The sequence below is a fragment of the Somniosus microcephalus genome, chromosome 12, assembly GCF_052327205.1.
Source record: "Somniosus microcephalus isolate GS21.2 chromosome 12, FLI_Smic_1.0, whole genome shotgun sequence".
Lineage (NCBI taxonomy): Eukaryota > Metazoa > Chordata > Chondrichthyes > Squaliformes > Somniosidae > Somniosus > Somniosus microcephalus.
In genome coordinates this window covers 213,041,084-213,064,852 of record NC_140998.1, presented here as the reverse complement: position 1 = coordinate 213,064,852, position 23,769 = coordinate 213,041,084, and the positions used below count along the sequence as shown (strand labels likewise).

The window sequence follows — 23,769 nt, the reverse complement described above, 5'->3', positions numbered from 1 at the left end:
TGGTGTTGATGGGGTGAGATGAAGAGGGGTGGGAGGAGGCTGGTGTTGTTGGGGTGAGATGAAGAGGGGGTGGGATGAGGCTGGTGTTGATGGGGTGAGATGAAGAGGGGGTGGGAGGAGGCTGGTGCTGATGGGGTGAGATGAAGAGTGGGTGGGAGGAGGCTGGTGTTGACGGGGTGAGATTAAGAGGGGTGGGAGGAGGCTGGTGTTGATGGGGTGAGATGAAGAGGGGTGGGAGCAGGCTGGTGTTGACGGGGTGAGATGAAGAGGGGTGGGAGGAGGCTGGTGTTGGGGTGAGATGAAGAGGGGTGGGAGGAGGCTGGTGTTGATGGGGTGAGATGAAGAGGGGTGGGAGGAGGCTGGTGTTGATGGGGTGAGATGAAGAGGGGTGGGAGGTGGCTGGTGTTGACACGGTGAGATGAAGAGGGGTGGGAGGAGGCTGGTGTTGACGGGGTGAGATGAAGAGGGGTGGGAGGAGGCTGGTGTTGATGGGGTGAGATGAAGAGGGGTGGGAGGATGCTGGTGTTGACGGGGTGAGATGATGAGGAGTGGGAGGAGGCTGGTATTGATGGGGTGAGATGAAGAGGGATGGGAGGAGGCTGGTGTTGATGGGGTGAGATGAAGTGAGGTCGGAGGAGGCTGGTGTTGATGGGGTGAGATATAGAGGGGTGGGATGAGGCTGATGTTGATGGGGTGAGATGAAGAGGGGTGGAAGGAGGCTGGTGTTGATGGGGTGAGATGAAGAGGGGTGGGAGGAGGCTGGCGTTGTTGGGGTGAGATGAAGAGGGGGTGGGATGAGGGTGGTGTTGATGGGGTGAGATGAAGAGGGGGTGGGAGGAGGCTGGTGCTGATGGGGTGAGATGAAGAGGGGGTGGGAGGAGGCTGGTGTTGATGGGGTGAGATGAAGAGGGGATCGGAGGAGGCTGGTGTTGACGGGGTGAGATGAAGAGGGGGTGGGAGGAGGCTGGTGTTGACGGGGTGAGCTTAAGAGGGGTGGGAGGAGGCTGGTGTTGATGGAGTGAGATGAGGTGTGGGAGGAGGCTGGTGCTGATGGGGTGAGATGAAGAGGGGGTGGGAGGAGGCTGGTGTTGATGGGGTGAGATGAAGAGGGGGTGGGAGGAGGCTGGTGTTGATGGGGTGAGATGAAGGGGTGGGAGGAGGCTGGTGTTGATGGGGTGAGATGAAGAGGGGTGGGAGGAGGCTGGTGTTGATGGGGTGAGATGAAGAGGGGTGGGAGGAGGCTGGTGTTGATGGGGTGAGATGAAGAGGGGATGGGAGGAGGCTGGTGTTGAGGGGGTGAGATGAAGAGGGGGTGGGAGGAGGCTGGTGTTGACGGGGTGAGATTAAGAGGGGTGGGAGGAGGCTGGTGTTGATGGGGTGAGATGAGGGGTGGGAGGAGGCTGGTGTTGATGGGGTGAGATGAAGAGGGGGTGGGAGGAGGCTGGTGTTGATGGGGTGAGATGAAGAGGGGGTGGGAGGAGGCTGGTGTTGATGGGGTGAGATGAAGAGGGGTGGGAGGAGGCTGGTGTTGATGGGGTGAGATGAAGAGGGGTGGGAGGAGGCTGGTGTTGACGGGGTGAGATGAAGAGCGGTGGGAGGAGGCTGGCGTTGATGGGGTGAGATGAAGAGGGGTGGGAGGAGGCTGGTGTTGATGGGGTGAGATGAAGAGGCGTGGGATGAGGCTGATGTTGATGGGGTGAGATGAAGAGGGGTGGAAGGAGGCTGGTGTTGATGGGGTGAGATGAAGAGCGGTGGGATGAGGCTGATGTTGATGGGGTGAGATGAAGAAGGGTGGAAGGAGGCTGGTGTTGACGGGGTGAAATGAAGAGGGGTGGGAGGATGCTGGTGTTGATGGGGTGAGATGAAGAGGGGTGGGAGGAGGCTGGTGTTGATGGGGTGAGATGAAGAGGGGTGGGAGGAGGCTGGTGTTGTTGGGGTGAGATGAAGAGGGGGTGGGATGAGGCTGGTGTTGATGGGGTGAGATGAAGAGGGGGTGGGAGGAGGCTGGTGCTGATGGGGTGAGATGAAGAGGGGGTGGGAGGAGGCTGGTGTTGATGGGGTGAGATGAAGAGGGGATGGGAGGAGGCTGGTGTTGACGGGGTGAGATGAAGAGGGGGTGGGAGGAGGCTGGTGTTGACGGGGTGAGATTAAGAGGGGTGGGAGGAGGCTGGTGTTGATGGAGTGAGATGAGGGGTGTGAGGAGGCTGGTGCTGATGGGGTGAGATGAAGAGGGGGTGGGAGGAGGCTGGTGTTGATGGGGTGAGATGAAGAGGGGGTGGGAGGAGGCTGGTGTTGATGGGGTGAGATGAAGAGGGGTGGGAGGAGGCTGGTGTTGATGGGGTGAGATGAAGAGGGGTGGGAGGAGGCTGGTGTTGATGGGGTGAGATGAAGAGGGGTGGGAGGAGGCTGGTGTTGATGGGGTGAGATGAAGAGGGGATGGGAGGAGGCTGGTGTTGATGGGGTGAGATGAAGAGGGGGTGGGAGGAGGCTGGTGTTGACGGGGTGAGATTAAGAGGGGTGGGAGGAGGCTGGTGTTGATGGGGTGAGATGAGGGGTGGGAGGAGGCTGGTGTTGATGGGGTGAGATGAAGAGGGGGTGGGAGGAGGCTGGTGTTGATGGGGTGAGATGAAGAGGGGGTGGGAGGAGGCTGGTGTTGATGGGGTGAGATGAAGAGGGGTGGGAGGAGGCTGGTGTTGATGGGGTGAGATGAAGAGGGGTGGGAGGAGGCTGGTGTTGACGGGGTGAGATGAAGAGCGGTGGGAGGAGGCTGGCGTTGATGCGGTGAGATGAGGGGTGGGAGGAGGCTGGTGTTGATGGGGTGAGATGAAGAGGGGGTGGGAGGAGGCTGGTGTTGATGGGGTGAGATGAAGAGGGGGTGGGAGGAGGCTGGTGTTGATTGGGTGAGATGAAGAGTGGGTGGGAGGAGGCTGGTGTTGATGGGGTGAGATGAAGAGGGGGTGGGAGGAGGCTGGTGTTGATGGGGTGAGATGAAGAGGGGTGGGAGGAGTGGGGCATAAACACTAGCAGGGACCTGATGGGCCGAATGGCCTGTTTCTGTGCTGTGAATACTGCTGGGCCTTTCTCAGTTGCCCTGGGACCCTTGGCTTGAACCGCTGGAGCTGAATGGAGGGAGGTGAGGCAGATCTCGGCCAGGAAATAAAAGTAGTCACTTCCACCAGGAGGATATGACCAGTTGCGACGTTTGAGAAAATGAAAAAAATCCTTTCGCAAGCAAGCCTTTCGGTTTTCACAATCCTACTAGACTTTTTTTGGCAAGGCAGGTCTTGGAAGGGGAAGGTCCCTTCTGCCCAGCGAGGGAAGGGGCGTGGGCACAGAACATCTTGGCCAGGAAATCCCTCGAAACTTGGCTAGACTTGCGTGCAATGTTTTTTTTCTCTCTCCTCGCTGGAAGAAGATAAGGTCGCTGGAGAATGGAAATCCAGCCCAGTGCAGTTTGACTTCGCCAGTCAGCCACAAGTCGACCTGCTCGCCACTGCCAAGGCGCCTCTCCGAAGCTGCCTTAAGGGTCCACCTGAAAGTGGAGAACTTCAGTAATGCGCTTCCCCATCGCTTCCCTGGTCCTCCCTGCTCTCCTAGCGTACGGTGAGTCTTGTTCCTTCTTGTCTTGTCTTGTCTGTGAGGTGGTGAATCTCAAAAGTCTTTCTCCCACTCAATATTTGCTGTAAATGTTCCCGATTAAGTTAATCAAAACCAGATTCTCCTTCAATCCAAACTCACTTGATAAATCACAGTCTTTCCTCCCTCCTCCCGCCCCCCTTTCGGAAATCTCTCTCGGAGTTTAAAAGGCGTGAAAATTCACTGCGGTTGTCTGTTGCCAGAATCGGACCACCCTTAATTCACAAAAAGAAATGGAGCCCAAAAACTTAATCTTGATCATTTCCAGAGAAAGATTAATTCGTGCACAGCAGCGAGCGACTTGCCCCGTTAGGAAAACAGTATTTGTGCCATTTAACTTGTGAAATGCTGAATTGTATATAAAAGTTTTACACTGCAGAAGCTTAACTGGACCAGCCACACACATACTGTGGCCACAAGAGCGGGTCAGAGGCTGGGTATTCTGCGGCGAGTGTCTCACCTCCTGGCTGTAAGCCTTTCCGCCTCAGAGAACGATCACACAAGACCGATTCTAATACTTATGATTACCTGTTTCACGACAACAGCATCTTGCATTTATAGCGCGCCTTTAAGGTAGTAAAACGTCCCGAGGCGCTTCACAGGAGCGTACATCAGGCAAAAGTTGACACCAAGCCACAGGAGGAGATAGTAGAAATACAAACAGAAAATGCTGGAGGGGCTCAGCAGGTCAGGCAGCATCTGTGGAGCAAACTGAGTTAACATTTCAGGTCGATGACCTTTCGTCAAAAAAGCAGGAAATGGAACAGATTTTTAAGCAAGTGTAGGAGCTGTGAAAGGGGAGAGGTGATTAAAGAACAAAAGGAAAGGTCTGTGAGAGGATAGAAGGCAAGAGAGTTTAAGAGATATTCAAGGCGGGAGGAGATGGTAATGGGACAGGTTCAGAAATAAAGAATGGCTCTCGATGAAGTCTCCACCTTAAATGTATTTAATGACCCAGCGGGGCGGAGAATTCCACAGATTCACGACCCTCTGAGAGAAGAAATTCCTCCTCATCTCAGTCCTGAAAGAGCGACCCTTTATTCTGAAACTGTGCCCCGAGTTCTACGTGCGAGGTTGTCCACTTCGGTGGCAAAAACAGGAAGGCAGATTATTATCTGAACGGCAATAGATTGGGAGAAGGGGAAGTGCGACGAGACCTGGGTGTCCTTGTGCACCAGTCGCTGAAGGTAAGCATGCAGGTGCAGCAGGTGGTTAAGAAGGGCAAATGGTATGTTGGCCTTCGTAGCGAGAGGGTTCGAGTACAGGAACAAGGATGTCTTGCTGCAGTTGTACAGGGCCTTGGTGAGACCACACCTTGAGTATTGTGTGCAGTTTTGGTCGTCTTATCTGAGGAAGGATGTTCTTGCCATGGAGGGAGTGCAGCGAAGATTCACCAGGCTGATACCTGGGATGGCAGGAATGACGTATGAGGAGAGATTGGTCGATTGGGCTTGTACTCGCTGGAGTTTAGAAGAATGAGAGGGGATCTCACTGAAACGTATAAAATTCTAACAGGACTAGACAGACTAGATGCAGGAAGGATGTTCCCGATGGTCGGGGAGTCCGGAACCAGGGGTCACAGTCTAAGGATAAGGGGTAAGCCATTTAGGACAGAGATGAGGAGGAATTTCTTCACCCAGAGAGTGGTGAACCTGTGGAATTCTCTACCACAGAAGGCAGGAGAGGCCAATTCATTAAATATATTCAAGAAGGAGTTGGATATGTTTCTTAAGGCTAAAGGGATCAAGGGATATGGGGAGAAGGCAGGGACAGGGTACTGAATTTGGATGATCAGCCATGATCTCATTGAATGGAGGAACAGGCTCGAGGGGCCGAATGGCCGACTCCTGCTCCTATCTTCGATGTTTCTATGTCTATGAGATGGTAATGGGACAGGTTAAGAAACAAAGGATGGCTCTCGATGAAGTGTAAATTGTGCTGGCAGAATAAAAGACAGCTGCCATGTGGGAAAAAAAACACAGACAAAAAGTGTGGATAAAAAATATATATATGATAGGGGCCGAGGTTATGATCTGAAATTGTTGAACTCGATGTTGAGTCCGGAAGGCTGTAAAGTGCCTAATCGGAAGATGAGGTGCTGTTCCTCGAGCTTACGCTGAGCTTCCGTGGAACAATGCAAGAGGTGTTATTGGGACGGACAACCAAAGGCTGGGTTTTAAGGAGCGTTTTAAAGGAGGCGGAGAGGTTTAGGGAGAGCTTATTGAAACATATAAGATTCTGAGGGGGATTGACAGGGTAGATGCTGAGAGGATGTTTCCCCTGGCTAGGGAGTCTAGAACCAGGGGTCACAGTCTCAGGATAAGGGCTCGGCCATTGAGGACCGAGATGAGGAGGAATTTCTTCACTCAGAGGGTGGTGAATCTTTGGAATTCTCTACCCCAGAGGGCTGTGGAGGCTCAGTCATTGAGTATATTCTAGGCTGAGATCGAGAGATTTTTAGACTATAGGGGAGTCAAGGGATCGGGCGGGAAAGTGGAGTTGAGGTCAAAGATCAGCCATGATCTTATTGAATGGCGGAGCAGGCTCGAGGGGCCGAATGGCCGACTCCTGCTCCTATTTCTTAAGTTGTTTTGTTCTTTTGGCCGAGGCAGCTGAAGGTCTGGCTGCCAATTGTCAGCGGATGGAAATATCCATGCTTGGCGGGGTCGGCAGAATTCCGATGGGTCTTAAATAATGATTAAAAACAAGTTGAGGGAGCATGTGAAAATCCCGAGGAAACATGGTACGATCTCTAACAAAGGCTACTGGCTATCTCTCCATAGCTTACATCCATGAGATTGTTTGGCACCTGGTCCTGCCAGAACAGGGTAGGCCAGTGTACTGGGCACCGATTCAAAAATCACCGCTGACTATAGACTCTGTGTGCTTATGCTTAACAAGCGTGCAGTTTTTGGAATAATGAGGAGAGGCAGTATCAACGAAATGGTGGAATTTTAAAAGGAGGGAACCGAAAAAGAGAGACCTGTACACCAATCTTTGAAAGTGGCAGGACCCGTTGCAAAGGCTGTTTAGAAAAACCACATATGGATTCCTTGGTTTTATTAATAGAGGAATAGAGTACAATAGCAAGGAAGGTTAGGTCCCAGCTGGAATATTATGTCCAATTCGGGAAGCCTGACATCAGTAGTGGGGTAAATGCTAGAGTCCATTATAAAAGATGTAATAGCAGAGCACTTGGAAAACAGTGACGGGATCGGACAAAGTCAACATGGATTTACAAAAGGTAAATCGTGCTTGACTAATCTACTGGAATTTTTTGAGGATGTAACTGGTAAAATAGATAAGGGAGAACCAGTGGGTGTATTTGGACTTTCAAAAGGCTTTTGATAAGGTCCCGCATAAGAGATTAGCGTGTAAAGTTAAGGCACATGGGATTGGGGGCAAGGTATTGACTTGGATAGAGAACTGGTTGGCAGACAGAAAGCAAAGAGTTGGAATAAACGGCTCTTTTTCCAAGTGGCAGGCAGTGACTAGTGGGGTACCGCAGGGATCGGTCCTTGGACCCCAGCTATTCACAATATATATTAATGATCTGGACGAGGGAACTAGATGTAATATCTCCAAGTTTGCAGATGACACAAAGCTGGGTGTGTGTGTGCTGTGAAGAGGATGCTGAGAAACTCCAGTATGATTTGGACAGGTTGGGTGATTGGGCAGATGCAATATAATGTGGATAAATGCAAGGTTATCCACTTTGGTGTCAAAAACAAGAAGGCAGATTATTATCTGAATGGCAATAGATTGGGAGAAGGGGAAGTGCAACGAGACCTGGGCATCCTTGTGCACCAGTCGCTGAAGGTAAGCATGCAGGTGCAGCAGGTGGTTAAGAAGGCAAATGGTATGTTGGCCTTCGTAGCGAGAGGGTTTGAGTACAGGAACAAGGATGTCTTGCTGCAGTTGTACAGGGCCTTGGTGAGACCACACCTTGAGTATTGTGTGCAGTTTTGGTCGCCTTATCTGAGGAAGGATGTTCTTGCCATGGAAGGAGTGCAGCGAAGATTCACCAGGCTGATACCTGGGTTGGCAGGAATGAAGTATGAGGAGAGATTGAGTCGATTGGGCTTGTACTCGCTGGAGTTTAGAAGAATGAGAGGGGATCTCATTGAAACTTATAAAATTCTAACAGGACTAGACAGACTAGATGCAGGAAGGATGTTCCCGATGGCGGGGGAGTCCAGAACCAGGGGTCATAGTCTAAGGATAAGGGGTAACCCATTTAGGACAGAGATGAGGAGGAATTTCTTCACCCAGAGAGTGGTGAACCTATGGAATTCTCTACCACAGAAGGCAGTAGAGGCCAATTCATTAAATATATTCAAGAAGGAGTTAGATATATTTCTTAAGGCTAAAGGGATCAAGGGATATGGGGAGAAGGCAGGGACAGGGTACTGAGTTTGGATGATCAGCCATGATCTCATTGAATGGTGGAGCAGGCTCAAGGGGCCGAATGGTCTACTCCTGCTCCTATCTTCTATGTTTCTATGTAATTCTGGCCGCCACACTTTGGAGAGGGTGCGAAGGAGGTTTACCAGAATGGATGAGGGACTTCAGTGATGTGGAGAGACTGGAGAAGCTGAGGTTGTTCTCCTTAGAGCAGAGAAGGTTAAGGGGAGATTGACCAGAATGGTCCCAGGGATGAGGGACTTCAGTGATGTGGAGAGACTGGAGAAGCTGGGGTTGTTCTTCTTAGAGCAGAGAAGGTTAAGGGGAGATTGACCAGAATGGTTCCAGGGATGAGGGACTTCAGTGATGTGGAGAAGCTGGGGTTGTTCTTCTTAGAGCAGAGAAGGTTAAGGTGGAGATTTAATTGAGGCATTCAAAATCAGGAAGGGTAAATAAGGAAAGCTATTTCCACTGGCAGGAGGGTGGGTAACCAGGGGTGATGTCAGGAAGGACTTCTTCACACAAAGGGGAGTGGAAATCTGGAACTCTCTCCCCCAGAAAGCTGTTGAGGTTGGGGGTCAATTGGAGTTTTCAAGACTGAGATCGATAGATTTTTGTTGGGTAACGGCATTAAGAGTTACGGAACTGAGGCGGGTAGATGGAGTTAAGATACAGATCAGCCATGATCTCACTGAATGGCGGAACAGGCTCGAGGGGCTGAATGGGCCTCCTCCTGTTCCTGTGTAACAGGCTCGAGGGGCTGAATGGGCCTCCTCCTGTTCCTGTGTAACATGCTCGAGGGGCTGAATGGGCCTCCTCCTGTTCCTGTGTAACAGGCTGGAGGGGCTGAATGGGCCTCCTCCTGTTCCTGTGTAACAGGCTGGAGGGGCTGAATGGGCCTCCTCCTGTTCCTGTGTAACAGGCTCAAGGGGCTGAATGGGCCTCCTCCTGTTCCTATGGTAAGAGGCTCGAGGGGCTGAATGGGCCTCCTCCTGTTCCTGTGTAACAGGCTCGAGGGGCTGAATGGGCCTCCTCCTATTCCTGTGTAACAGGCTCGAGGGGCTGAATGGGCCTCCTCCTGTTCCTGTGTAACAGCCTCGAGGGGCTGAATGGGCCTCCTCCTGTTACTGTGTAACAGGCTCGAGAGGCTGAATGGGCCTCCTCCTGGTTCTGTGTAACAGGCTTGAGGGGCTGAATGGGCCTCCTCCTGTTCCTGTGTAACAGGCTCGAGGGGCTGAATGGGCCTCCTCCTGTTCCTGTGTGACAGGCTCGAGGGGCTGAATGGGCCTCCTCCTATTCCTGTGTGACAGGCTCGAGGGGCTGAATGGGCCTCCTCCTGTTCCTGCGTAACAGGCTCGAGGGGCTGAATGGGCCTCCTCCTGTTCCAGCAGGATTTTATATTCTTGTGTCTTTCTCTCTTGCAGCTGACGCACTTAAGTGTTATAAATGTTCACGCTTCAACTGTGATCCAACAACAGATGTCCAGACATGCAATGAAGGAGAATTGTGCATGTCTCTATTAGTCAGGCAAGTTTCTGGTAAGTTGCCGAATGTATGTATGAGCAAACACACAACACAGCGAAGTAACAGCCGGTGGCTTCTCAAAGTTTTCAAGATATTAAGGGGGAACTAATGGGGTCGATAGAGAGAAACTATTTCCGCTGGTTGGGGATTCTAGGCCTAGGGGGCAGAGTCTAAAAATTAGAGCCAGACCTTTCAGGAGTGAAGTTAGGAAACACTTCGACACACAAAGGGTGGTAGAAGTTTGGAACTCTCTTCCACAAACGGCAATTGATGCCGGGCCAATTGTTAATTTTAAATCTGAGATTGATAGATTTTTGTTAACCAAAGGTATTGAGGGAGATGGGGCAAAGGCGGGTGGATGGAGTTAGGTTGCAGATCAGCCATGATCTCATCACGAGGGGCTGAATGGGCTCCTCCTGTTCCTGTGTAACAGGCCCGACGGGCTGAATGGGCCTCCTCCTGTTCCTGTGTAACAGGCTCGAGGGGCTGGATGGGCCTCCTGCTGTTCCTGTGTAACAGGCTCGAGGGGCTGAATGGGCCTCCTCCTGTTCCTGTGTAACAGGCTCGAGGGGCTGAATGGGCCTCCTCCTGTTCCTGTGTAACAGGCTCGAGGAGCTGAATGGGCCTCCTCCTGTTCCTGTGTAACAGGCTCGAGGGGCTGAATGGGCCTCCTCCTGTTCCTGTGTAACAGGCTCGAGGGGCTGAATGGGCCTCCTCCTGTTCCTGTGTAACAGGCTCGAGGAGCTGAATGGGCCTCCTCCTGTTCTTGTGTAACAGGCTCGAGGGACTGAATGGGCCTCCTCCTGTTCCTGTGTAACAGGCTCGAGGGGCTGAATGGGCCTCCTCCTGTTCCTGTGTAACAGGCTCGAGGGGCTGAATGGGCCTCCTCCTCTTCCTGTGTAACAGGCTCGAGGGGCTGAATGGGCCTCCTCCTGTTCCTGTGTAACAGGCTCGAGCGGCTGAATGGGCCTCCTCCTGTTCCTGTGTAACAGGCTCGAGCGGCTGAATGGGCCTCTTCCTGTTCCTGTGTAACAGGCTCGAGGGGCTGTATGTGCCTCCTCCTGCTGCTATGTTCCTATGATTGTGAAGTCCGTCTAACGTTGAACCTGTAGCTTGCTTGAAAACAATTTCCTGCACTAAGGATCTGGTATTGAAAAGAAAGCAATGGACGGATAGTTTGGCTCGGTAAGACTTCAAGAGCAGGAGGACCACCTGAACTCAGCCAGGCGGGGGCGGCGGGCGGGGGCGGGGTGATTTCTAGAACGCCTCAGGGCCCCTAGTCCCATGGAAGGAAAGCACCCCACGCCCGCCGACACTCACTGGTCAAGGGTCACAGGTGAAGGGTCGCCGGGGTCACCGGGGGGGCGTGGGGGCGGGGGAGGAGCCGTGGCCTCCACCTGAGGCCGGCGTCTTGTTCCACAGGCCCCGAGCGTTGATTTACGAGCTGCTCACTGAGCTAGGCATGGCGAGGAGCGTTGGATTTATTACATCCTGTGGTGTTTTCCACCCCCTCACCCCACCCCACCTCTCCCGGATACTGACTGGATAGAAAGTGTAAAGAAATCCTGTGCCACTCCCAAGACCTGCGCGAATATCACTTTCAACTTGGGCTCCATGGGCAAAACCATCAGCTGTTGCAATGAGGACCTGTGTAACGCCGACCCAGGTAAGGTGACCGCCTCTATCCATCCATCCATCCATCCATCCATCCACCCATCCATCCATCCATCCATATCGCTCTCTGTCTCTCTCCTTCATTCTATCTCTCCCTCTCTATGTCTCTCTCCCTCTGTCTCGTACCCCTCCCTCTCTATCCCCCTATCTCTCTCTCTCTCTCCCTCTCTTTCTCTCTCTGTCTCTCTCTCTCTCTCTCTGTCTCTCTCTCTCACTCTCTTTCTCTCTATCTCTGTCTCTCCAACTTTCTCTATACCTCTTTCTCTATCTCTCTCTATCTCTCTCTCCCTCTCTTTCTATCTCTGTCTCTCCAACTTTCTCTCTCCCTCTTTCTTTATCTCTCTCTATCTCTCTCTCTCCCTCTCTCTCTCTCTCCCTCTCTCTATCTCCCTTTATCTGTCTATCTATCCATTCCTGTTTGTAACCCTGTATTTCTCGCTCTCTTTATCGCCCTTGATCTGTCTGTCTATCCGTCTTATTCTATCATTGCCCCACACCCCCTCCCTCTCCCCACGTTTGTGACCTCCTCCCCCACCACAAGCGCTGACTCTCGCTGGCTGTTCGACCGGGGGTTCATGAGCCCGCAGCCTAATCTCAATCCATGCACATTTTCCAGGGAATTTTGTCTCCGATTATCTCTCCGCTCCCACGAGTTCCCAGTCATGTTGGGGACACAGTTCCACAGACACTGACCACCCGGTGTGAGCCTCGGCAATGCAGGGGGTGGGGGTAGGCTATTCAACTCTGGAGGCAACACAACCAAGCTTGACCCCCACCCTAATCTCAGTTGGGGGGGTGGGTGGCCATTGCAGTTCCTCGGTCAAGGTGTGGGTGTGGGGGCAAAGAGCCAGGATTCCAGCTCACAGTTATTCCCTGGAAATTGTGCATGGATTGAGATCAGGGCCCTGGTCAAACAGCCAGCGAGAGTCAGCACCTTTGGTGGGGGAGGGAGTGTGGGGCAGTGATAGTAACGAACTTTCATGCTTGGTATATTGGCCTTTATTACAAAAGGTTTGGGGTTGAAGAGTAAAGACGTCTTACTGCAATTATATAGCGCCCTGGTGAGACCACACCTGGAGTATTGTGGACAGTTTTGGTCTCCTTACCTAAGGAAGGATATACTTGCCATAGTGGGAGTGCAACGAAGGTTCACCAGACTGGTTCCTGGGATGGGGGGATTGTCCTATGAGGAGAGATTGAGTAGACTGGGCCTATATTCTCTAGAGTTTAGAAGAATGAGAGGTGATCTCATCGAAACATACAAAATTCTTACAGGGCTTGATAGGGTAGATGCAGGAAGAATGTTTCCCCTGGCTGGGGAGTCCAGGACCAGGGGACACAATCTCAGGATAAGGGCTCGGCCATTTAGGACTGAGATGAGGAGGAATTTCTTCACTCAGAGGGCGGTGAATCTTTGGAATTCTCTACCCCAGAGGGCTGTGGAGGCTCAGTCGTTGAGTGTCAGCTGTGGCTCAGTGGGTAGCACTCTCTCCTCTGAGTCAGAAGGTTGTGTGTTCAAAGTCCCACTCCAGGGACTTGAGCACATAAAGCTAGGCTGACACTCCAGTGCAGTGCTGAGGGAGCCCCGCACTGTCGGAGGGGCAGTACTGAGGGAGCGCCGCACTGTCAGAGGGGCAGTGCTGAGGGAGCGCCGCACTGTCGGAGGGGCAGTACTGAGGGAGAGCCGCACTGTCGGAGGGGCAGTACTGAGGGAGCGCCGCATTGTCGGAGGGGCAGTACTGAGGGAGCGCTGCACTGTCAGAGGGGCAGTACTGAGGGAGCGCCACACTGTTGGAGGGGCTGCACTGAGGGAGCGCCGCACTGTCAGAGGGGCAGTACTGAGGGAGCGCCGCACTGTCGGAGGGGCAGTACTGAGGGAGAGCCGCACTGTCGGGGGGCAGTACTGAGGGAGCGCTGCACTGTCGGAGGGGCTGTACTGAGGGAGTGCCGCACTGTCGGCGATGCCGTCTTTCAGAAGAGACGTTAAACCGAGGCCCCGTCTGCTCTCTCAGGTGGACGTAAAAGATCCCATGGCCACTATTTCGAAGATGAGCAGGGGGAATTCTGGGGCCAATATTTATCCCTCAACCAACATCACTAAAACAGATGATCTGGTCATTATCACAAAGCTGTTTGTGGGAGCTTGCTGTGCGCAAATTGGCTGCTGCGTTTCCCACATTGCAACAGTGACCACACTTCAAATAATATTTCATTGGCTGGGACATCCTGAGGCAGTGAAAGGCGCTGTCGAAATGCACGTCTTTCTATATTCAAGGCTGAGATCGATAGAGTTTTGGACTCTCGGGGAATCAAGGGATACGGGGATCGGGCGGGAAAGTGGAGTTGAGGTCGAAGATCAGCCCTGATCTGATTGAATGGCAGAGCAGGCTCGAGGGGCCGAATGGCCGACTCCTGCCCCTAATTCCTATGCTCTTTGTTTTCAGTTCTGCAGAAGCCGTCGAACAAGCTGCAATGCCTGGGCTGCCTGCAGATGCTCGGTGACTTTAAGTGCAACAGGACCGGGCCTATAGCGTGCACAGACAGCCAGACCAAGTGTGGAAGACTTCAGACTTTCCTCTCTCAATGTACGTCACAAAGCTCCGCCACTTCTGACCGTCTCAACGACAAATCATTTATCCCGCGCCTTTAACGTAGTAAAACGTCCCGAGGCGCTTCACAGGAGCGTAAATCAGACACAATGTGACCTCGAGCCACATCAGGAGATATTAGGACAGGCGACCAAAAGCTTGGTCAAAGGGGTCGGTTTTAAGGAGCGTCTTGAAGGAGGAGAGAGAGAGGCGGAGAGGTTTAGGGAGGGAATTCCAGAGCTTGGGGCCCAGGCGGCTGAAGGCACGGCCGCCAATGGTGGAGCGATGGAAACCGGGGGATGGGCAAGAGGCCAGAATTGGAGGAACGCAGAGATCTGGGAGGGTTGTAGGGGGCTGGAGGAGGTTACAGATATAGGGGAGGGTTGTAGGGGGCTGGAGGAGGTTACAGAGATAGGGAGGGTTGTAGGGGGCTGGAGGAGGTTACAGAGATAGGGAGGGTTGTAGGGGGCTGGAGGAGGTTACAGAGATAGGGAGGGTTGTAGGGGGCTGGAGGAGGTTACAGAGATAGGGAGGGTTGTAGGGGGCTGGAGGAGGTTACAGAGATAGGGAGGGTTGTAGGGGGCTGGAGGAGGTTACAGAGATAGGGAGGGTTGTAGGGGGCTGGAGGAGGTTACAGAGATAGGGAGGGTTGTAGGGGGCTGGAGGAGGTTACAGAGATAGGGAGGGTTGTAGGGGGCTGGAGGAGGTTACAGAGATAGGGAGGGTTGTAGGGACTGGAGGAGGTTACAGAGATAGGGAGGGTTGTAGGGGGCTGGAGGAGGTTACAGATATAGGGAGGGTTGTAGGGGGCTGGAGGAGGTTACAGAGATAGGGAGGGTTGTAGGGACTGGAGGAGGTTACAGAGATAGGGAGGGTTGTAGGGGGCTGGAGGAGGTTACAGATATAGGGGAGGGTTGTAGGGGGCTGGAGGAGGTTACAGAGATAGGGAGGGTTGTAGGGGGCTGGAGGAGGTTACAGAGATAGGGAGGGTTGTAGGGGCTGGAGGAGGTTACAGAGATAGGGAGTGTTGTAGGGGGCTAGAGGAGGTTACAGAGATAGGGAGGGTTGTGGGACTGGAGGAGGTTACAGAGTTAGGGAGGGTTGTAGGGGCTGGAGGAGGTTACAGAGTTGGGGGGGTTGTAGGGGCTGGAGGAGGTTACAGAGATAGGGTTTTAGAGGCTGGAGGAGGTTACAGAGATAGGGAGGGTTGTAGGGGCTGGAGGAGGTTACAGAGATAGGGAGTGTTGTAGGGGGCTAGAGGAGGTTACAGAGATAGGGAGGGTTGTGGGACTGGAGGAGGTTACAGAGTTAGGGAGGGTTGTAGGGGGCTGGAGGAGGTTACAGAGTTGGGGGGTTGTAGGGGCTGGAGGAGGTTATAGAGATAGGGAGGGTTGTAGGGGCTGGAGGAGGTTACAGAGATAGGGAGGGTTGTATGGGGCTGGAGGAGGTTACAGAGATAGAGAGGGTTGTAGGGGGCTGGAGGAGGTTACAGAGATAGGGAGGGAGGGGCGAGGAGGGATTTGAACAGAAGGATGAGAATTTTAAAATCGAGGCGTTGCCGGACCGGAAGCCAATGTCAGTCAGCGAGCAACGGGGGCGGGGTGTTGGGTGAGCGGGACTTGATCTACGTCTCATTTACATAGTGTGCTATGTAAGAACCCCTTACACTGTTCCAACAAAGCTCAACGTAAGCTCGAGGAACAGCACCTCGTCCTTCGATGAGGCACTTTACAGCCTTCTGGACTCAAGATAGAGTTCAACAATTTAGACTATAACCTCTGCCCCCATTTATTTGCTCTCTCACATGGCAGCTGTCGATCATTCTGCCATTGCCTCATCTATAGCCATCTTTTGTCTCTCAACTTGTCCCATTACCGTCTCCTTTCACCTCGCTCCATCATCCCTTGTGTCATTGAATCTCTCCTGCCTTCCATCCTATCACAGACCATCCCCTTTTGTTCTTTCCTCCCAATCCCTCCCCTTTCCCGGCCCCTTACACTTGCTTAAAGACCTGTTACATCTCCAACTTTTTCCAGTTCTGACGAAAGGTCATTGACCTGAAACATTAACTCTGTTTCTCTCTCTCCACCAATGCTGGCAGAGCTGCTGAGTGTTTCATAGAAACATAGAAACATAGCAGATAGGAGCAGGAGTCGGCCATTCGGCCCCTCGAGCCTGCTCCGCCATTCAATGAGATCATGGCTGATCATCCAAACTCAGTACCCTGTCCCTGCTTTCTCCCCATACCCCTTGATCCCTTTAGCCTTAAGAAATATATCTAACTCCTTCCAGCGTTTTCTGTTTATATTTCAGATTTCCAGCCTGGTAGGTGACGTCCAGAATGTGACAAAGTGGGAGCACAACTTGGTAATAGCAGGAATGATGTATGAGGAGAGATTGGGTCGATTGGGCTTATATTCGCTAGAGTTTAGAAGAATGAGAGGGGATCTCATTGAAACTTATAAAATTCTAACACGGCTAGACAGACTAGATGCAGGAAGGATGTTCCCGATGGCGGGGGAGTCCAGAACCAGGGGTCACAGTCTAAAGATAAGGGGTAAGTCATTTAGGACAGAGATGAGGAGGAATTTCTTCACCCAGAGAGTGGTGAACCTGTGGAATTCTCTACCACACAAGGCAGTTGAGGCCAATTCATTAAATATATTCAAGAAGGAGTTAGATATATTTCTTAAGGCTAAAGGGATATGGGGAGAAGGCAGGGACAGGGTACTGAATTTGGATGATCAGCCATGATCTCATTAAATGGCGGAGCAGGCTCGAGGGGCCGAATGGCCTACTCCTGCTCCTATCTTCTATGTTTCTATCTAGATGTTATAAACCCATAGGGGACCTCCTGGAAACATTTACAGTTTTAGAGAGTTTTCTCCTAAGACTTTCAAGCAACGAGGATCATCTTTTGGAGACGAGAGAGGGGATTTGAAGAGAGAGAGAGCGAGAGCGTTAAGTAATATATCAATCTGTTGTTCTTTCTTCCAGCTGGACGCAATAAAACAATCGATTTCCAAGGATGTGTGTCGGAATCCGTTTGCCAACTGAACTCCACAGCGATTATCTTCGAGATGGAGCTCGGAACGTCTTTCAAGTGCTGCGGCAGCAGTCTGTGTAATGGAGGCTCCAGAACTGGGACTGGTGCTCTGTGTTTGGTCATCCTGGGCTTATATCTCCTCGCGACCGTCAGCAAGTGACCGATTGTTACTGTGTAGGGGAGTGTCGACCTGTACATATCCAAGGATTTAAGAAACAGGAGCAGGAGTTGGCCATTCGGCCCCTCGAGCCCGCTCTGCCATTCAATAAGATCATGGCTGATCTTCGACCTCATCTCCACTTTCTCGCCCGATCCCCATATCCCTTGATTCCCTTAATATCCAAAAATCTATCGATCTCAGCCTTGAATATACTCAACGACTGAGCCTCCACAGCCCTCTGGGGTAGAGAATTCCAAAGATTCACCGCCCTCTGTGTGAAGAAATTCCTCCTCATCTCAGTCCTGAATGGCTGACCCCTTATTCTGAGACTGTGACCCCTGGTTCTAGACTCCCCAGCCAGGGGAAACATCCTCCCTGCATCTACCCTGTCAAGCCCTGTAAGAATTTTATATGTTTCAATGAGATCACCTCTCATTCTTCTAAACTCTAGAGAATATAGGCCCAGTCTACTCAATCTCTCCTCATAGGACAATCCCCCCATCCCAGGAATCAGTCTGGTGAACCTTCGCTGCACTCCCTCTATGGCAAGTATATCCTTCCTTAGGTAAGGAGACCAAAACTGTCCACAATACTCCAGGTGTGGTCTCACCAGGGCCCTATAGAATTGCCTATATGTATATATTTAGAAGCTGTCCCAAAACTATTTATTAATAATTCTTGCTGGCTTTGGCAATTAAAAGCTGCGTTAAGCAAAGTTTTAAAACGGGATGAATTGAAACAGAGTTGAGAGTGACAGGAACTCAAGGCCATAGGAGAAGATAAAATCCAAGCAATTGGGTTGGAATCAGTGTGTGTTAGTCTTGGCTTAGTGGCAGACACCCATCGGGCACCCAGATATATATTTTTTCTTATTTCATTTACGGGATATGGGCATCGCTGGCAGGGCCAGTATTTATTGCCCATCCCTAATTGCCCCTTGAGAAGGTGGTGGTGAGCCACCTTCTTGAACCGCTGCAGTCCGTGTGGTGAAGGTGCTCCCACAGTGCTGTTAGGGAGGGAGTTCCAGGATTTTGACCCAGTGACGATGAAGGAACGGCTGATATATTTCCAAGTAAGGATGGTGTGTGACTTGGAGGGGAACTTGGAGGTGGTGGTGTTCCCGTGCGCCTGCTGCCCTAGTCCTTCTAGGTGGAAGAGGTGGCGGGTTTGGGAGGTGCTGCCGAAGAAACCTTGGCGAGTTGCTGCAGTGCATCTTGTAGATGGTACACACTGCAGCCACGGTGCGCCGGTGGTGGAGGGAGTGAATGTTTAAGGTGGTGGATGGGGTGCCCAGCAAGCGAGCTGCTTTGTCCTGGATGGTGTCGCGCTTCTTGAGTGTTGCTGGAGCTGCACTCATCCAGGCAAGTGGAGAGTATTCCATCACACTCCTGACTTGTGCCTTGTAGATGGTGGAAAGGCTTTGGGGAGTCAGGAGGTGAGACACTCGCCACAGAATACCCAGCCTCTGACCTGCTCTTGTTTCAATGAGATGACTTCTCATTCTTCTAAACTCTAGAGAATCTAGGCCTAGTCTACTCAATCTCTCCTCATAGGACAATCCCCCCATCCCAGGAACCAGTCTGGTGAACCTTCGCTGCACTCCCTCTATGGCAAGTATATCCTTCCTTAGGTAAGGAGACCAAAACTGTACACAATACTCCAGGTGTGGTCTCACCAGGGCCCTATATAATTGCAGTAAGACGTCTTTACTCTTATACTCAAATCCTCTTGTAATAAAGGCCACCATACCATTTGCTTTCCTAATTGCTTGCTGTACCTGCATGTTAACTTTCAGTGATTCGTGTACAAGGACACCCAGGTCCCTCTGAACACCAACATTTCCCAATCTCTCACCATTTAAAAAAATACTCTGCTTTTCTATTTTTCCTACCAAAGTGGCTAACTTCACATTTCTCCACATTATATTCCATTTGCCATGTTCTTGCCCACTCACTTAGCCTGTCTAGATCCTCTCGAAGCCTCCTTGCATCCTCCTCACAACTTACATTCCCACCCAGCTTTGTATCGTCAGCAAACTTGGCTATAATTACGCAGATTGGGCGACCGCTTTGCGGAACACCTCCGTTCAGTCCGTAAGGGGGACCCCGAGCTTCCGGTCGCCTGTCACTTTAATTCTCCGCTCCACTCCCACTCGGACCTCACCGTCCGCGGCCTCTTGCATTGTTCCACGGAAGCTCAGCGTAAGCCCGAGGAACAGCACCTCATCCTTCGATGAGGCACTTTACAGCCTTCCGGACTCAATATCGAGTTCAACAATTTCAGCTCATAACCTCGGCCCCTATCACATATATATATTATAATATAACTAATTTTTTCCTTCTATCCCACATGGCAGCTGTCCTTCATTCTGCCAGCACCATTCACACTTCATCTAGCGCCATCCTTTGTGTCTTTACCTGCCCCATTACCATCTCGTCTCGCCTTGAATATCTCTTAATGTTTCTTAATCTCTCCTGCTTTCTATCCTATCACAGACCTTCCCTTTTGTTCTTTCATCCCCTCCCCCTTTTCCCAGCCCCGACACTTGCTTTAAAATTTATTCCCTTTCCGGCTTTGTTCTCAGTTCTGACGAAAGGTCATCGACCTGAAACGTTAAACTCTGTTTCTCTCTCCACGGATGCTGCTCTGGCCTGCTGAGTTTTTCCAGCGTTTTCTGTTGTTATTTTGGATATATTACATTTGGCCCCCTCATCCAAATCATTGATGTCTACTGGGGAATAGCTGAGGCCCCAAGCACCGATCCTTGTGGTACCCCACTAGTTACAGCCTGCCAACACGACCATGACCCGTTTATGACTGCTCCCTGTTTTCTGTCCGTCAGGGAAAGTGGAGTTGAGGTCGAAGATCTTATTGAATGGAAGAGCAGGCTCGAGGGTCCGACTCCTGCTCCTATTTCTGATGGTCTCATGTTCTCTAACCTTCAACCTAAACACTAGATTTTAGTCTTGGATTTGGCATGCCCAGTGCCGCCAGAATGTTGACTCGCATTTTATACACGTTAACCGGTCGGTGAAGAGCGCTAGCTTTACTCATCGAGAGCGAGCGAGCCGCTCCGTCCAAGAACAGTGCAATGGAAATGCTTTTATCGATTTGCGTGTCGTTGTACTTGATCTTTGGCATGACTCTTTGTACGTTGTAAATAGTCAGAGAATAAATATTTACGCTGAACATCTTCTCTTGCCCGCATGCACAACCTTTTGAGTCCTGAAAACATTGCTGCCCGCTGCCGTGCTTTTTAGTATTTCTACATGCCCGCATTTCAAACAGGGGTTGCCCGGTCACAACGGGCTGCCGTGATTCAGACCTCCACCCAGTTGGGGGCATTATGGCAGTGCCTCTGCCCATCTCCCAGCAGCCTCGGTCCTGGGAGCTATCCTCAGGCTTGTTGCATTCTCTTTTCCCCCTGAGGTTTCCTGAAAGTTTTCAACTTTTGGAAATATTTTGGGGCCTGAATTTTTAACAGCGTTCGAGTTACACCGGGAGCGCAGCACAGAAACAAGCCGTTCGGCCCATCTGGTCCTCCCACCCCTCTTCATCTCACCCCATCCACACCAGCCTCCTCCAAACCCACTTCATCTCACCCCATCAACACCAGCCTCCTCCCACCCCTCTTCATCTCACCCCATCAATACCAGCCTCCTCCCACCCCTCTTCATCTCACCCCATCAACACCAGCCTCCTCCCACCCCTCTTCATCTCACCCCATCAACACCAGCCTCCACCCACCCCTCACCTCACCCCATCAACACCAGCCTCCTCCCGCCCCTCTTCATCTCACCCCATCAACACCAGCCTCCTCCCACCCCTCTTCATCTCACCCCATCAACAACAGCCTCCACCCACCCCTCTTCATCTCACCCCATCCACACCAGCCTCCTCCCACCGCTCTTCATCTCACCCCATCAACACCAGCCTCCTTCCACCCCTCTTCATCTCATGCCATCAACACCAGCCTCCTCCCAACCTTCATCTCACCCCATCAACACCAGCCTCCTCCCACCCCTCTTCATCTCACCCCATCAACACCAGCCTCCTCCCACCCCTCTTCATGTCACCCCATCAACACCAGCCTCCTCCCACCCCTCTTCATCTCACCCCATCAACACCAGCCTCCACCCACCCCTCACCTCACCCCATCAACACCAGCCTCCTCCCGCCCCTCTTCATCTCACCCCATCAGCACCAGCCTCCTCCCAGTCCTCTTCATCTCACCCCATTAACACGAGCCCCCTCCCACCCCTCTTCATCTCACCCCATCAACACCAGCCTCCTTCCATCCCTCTTCATCTCACCCAATCCACACCAGCCTCCTCCCACCCCTCTTCATCTCACCCCATCGCCATATCCTTCTATTCCTTTCTCCCTCGTGTGTTTATCCAGCTTCCCCTTAAATGCATCTCTGCTCTTCGCCTCAACCACTCCCTGTGGGAGCGAGTTCCACATTCTCACCACTCACTGGGTAAAGAAGTTTCTCCTGAATTCTCTATTGGATTTATTATCTCATCTGAAAGACGGCCCCTCCGACAGTGCGGCGCTCCCTCAGTACTGCCGCTCCGACAGTGCGGCGCTCCCTCAGTACTGCCCCTCCGACAGTGCGGCGCTCCCTCAGTACTGCCCCTCCGACAGTGCGGCGCTCCCTCAGTACTGCCCCTCCGACAGTGCGGCGCTCCCTCAGTACTGCCCCTCCGACAGTGCGGCGCTCCCTCAGTACTGCCCCTCCGACAGTGCGGCGCTCCCTCAGTACTGCCCCTCCGACAGTGCGGCGCTCCCTCAGTACTGCCCCTCCGACAGTGCGGCGCTCCCTCAGTACTGCCCCTCCGACAGTGCGGCGCTCCCTCAGTACTGCCCCTCCGACAGTGCGGCGCTCCATCAGTACTGCCCCTCCGACAGTGCGGCGCTCCCTCAGTACTGCCCCTCCGACAGGGCGGCGCTCCCTCAGTACTGCCCCTCCGACAGGGCGGCGCTCCCTCAGTACTGCCCCTCCGACAGTGCGGCGCTCCCTCAGTACTGTCCCTCCGACAGTCCGGCGCTTCCTCAGTACTGCCCCTCCGACAGTGCGGCACTCCCTCAGTACTGCCCCTCCGACAGTGCGACACTCCCTCAGTACTGCCCCTCCGACAGTGCGGCGCTCCCTCAGTACTGCCCCTCCGACAGTGCGGCGCTCCCTCAGTACTGCCCCTCCGACAGTGCGGCGCTCCCTCAGTACTGCCCCTCCGACAGTGCGGCGCTCCCTCAGTACTGCCCCTCCGACAGTGCGGCGCTCCCTCAGTACTGACCCTCCGACAGTGCGGCACTCCCTCAGTACTGCCCCCCCGACAGTGCGGCGCTCCCTCAGTACTGCCCCCCCGACAGTGTGGCGCTCCCTCAGTACTGACCCTCCGACAGTGCGGCACTCCCTCAGTACTGCCCCTCCGACAGTGCGGCGCTCCCTCAGTACTGCCCCTCCGACAGTGCGGCGCTCCCTCAGTATTGCCCCCCGACAGTGTGGCGCTCCCTCAGTACTGCCCCCCCGACAGTGCGGCGCTCCCTCAGTACTGCCCCCCCGACAGTGCGGCGCTCCCTCAGTACTGCCCCCCCGACAGTGTGGCGCTCCCTCAGTACTGCCCCCCCGACAGTGCGGCGCTCCCTCAGTACTGACCCTCCGACAGTGCGGCACTCCCTCAGTACTGCCCCTCCGACAGTGCGGCGCTCCCTCAGTACTGCCCCTCCGACAGTGCGGCGCTCCCTCAGTATTGCCCCCCGACAGTGTGGCGCTCCCTCAGTACTGCCCCCCCGACAGTGCGGCGCTCTCTCAGTACTGCCCCCCCGACAGTGTGGCGCTCCCTCAGTACTGTACTGGGAATGTCAGTCCAGATTTATTTTGTGCTCAAGTCTCTGGAGTGGAACTTGATCCCGCAGCCTTCTGACTCAGAGGCGAGTGTGCTGGCAACTGAGCCACAGATGATTGAAGGATTCGACAGGGTAGAGAGAGAGAGAAACTCTTTCCTCTGGTGGGGGGAGTCCAGAACAAGGGGGCAGAACCTTAAAATTAGAGCCAGGCCGTTCAGGGGTGATGTCAGGAAGCACTTCTTCACACAAAGGGTGGTGGAAATCTGGAACTCTCTCCCCCAAAACGCTGTTGAGGCTGGGGGTCAATTGGTAATTTCAAAACTGAGATTGAGAGATTTTAGCTGGGTAAGGGTATTAAGGGTTACGGAACCAAGGCGGGTAGATGGAGTTAAGATACAGATCAGCCCTGATCTAACTCAGTGGCGAAAATGGCTTGAGGGGCTGAATGGGCCTCCTCCTGTTCCTGTGTAACAGGCCCGAGGGGCTGAATGGGCCTCCTCCTGTTTCTGTGTAACAGGCCCGAGGGGCTGAATGGGCCTCCTCCTGTTCCTGTGTAACAGGCTCGAGGGGCTGAATGGGCTTCCTCCTGTTCCTGTGTAACAGGCTCGAGGGGCTGAATGGGCCTCCTCCTGTTCCTGTGTAACAGGCTCGAGGGGCTGAATGGGCCTCCTCCTGTTCCTGTGTAACAGGCTCGAGGGGCTGAATGGGCCTCCTCCTGTTCCTGTGTAACAGGCTCGAGGGGCTGAATGGGCCTCCTCCTGTTCCTGTGTAACAGGCCCGAGGGGCTGAATGGGCCTCCTCCTGTTTCTGTGTAACAGCCTCGAGGGGCTGAATGGGCCTCCTCCTGTTCCTGTGTAACAGGCTCGAGGGGCTGAATGGGCCTCCTC

At 53.0% G+C, this 23,769-nt stretch overlaps 1 protein-coding gene across 1 annotated transcript; it reads left to right on the top strand.

Annotated features, from left to right (window-relative positions):
• Positions 1-3,228: 3,228 nt before the first annotated feature.
• Positions 3,229-20,223, top strand: LOC147110024 (testis-expressed protein 101-like). The gene is made up of 5 exons (XM_086004021.1): positions 3,229-3,603; positions 9,465-9,578; positions 11,114-11,230; positions 13,683-13,823; positions 16,824-20,223. The coding sequence occupies exons 1-5, from the start codon at positions 3,555-3,557 to the stop codon at positions 17,030-17,032; spliced, it is 630 nt and encodes a 209-aa protein (XP_085860147.1). The 5' UTR covers positions 3,229-3,554; the 3' UTR covers positions 17,033-20,223.
• Positions 20,224-23,769: the final 3,546 nt, after the last annotated feature.

What these genes read in the sequence shown, in the direction of transcription:
- LOC147110024 (XM_086004021.1), top strand. Translation starts at nt 3,555, where the DNA reads ATGCGCTTCCCCATCGCTTCCCTGGTCCTCCCTGCTCTCCTAGCGTAC. An exon ending in CCTGTGTAACGCCGACCCAG is followed by an intron (nt 11,231 to 13,682) that starts GTAAGGTGACCG and finishes CTTTGTTTTCAG; the next exon opens with TTCTGCAGAAGCCGTCGAAC. An exon ending in TCAGACTTTCCTCTCTCAAT is followed by an intron (nt 13,824 to 16,823) that starts GTACGTCACAAA and finishes TCTTTCTTCCAG; the next exon opens with CTGGACGCAATAAAACAATC.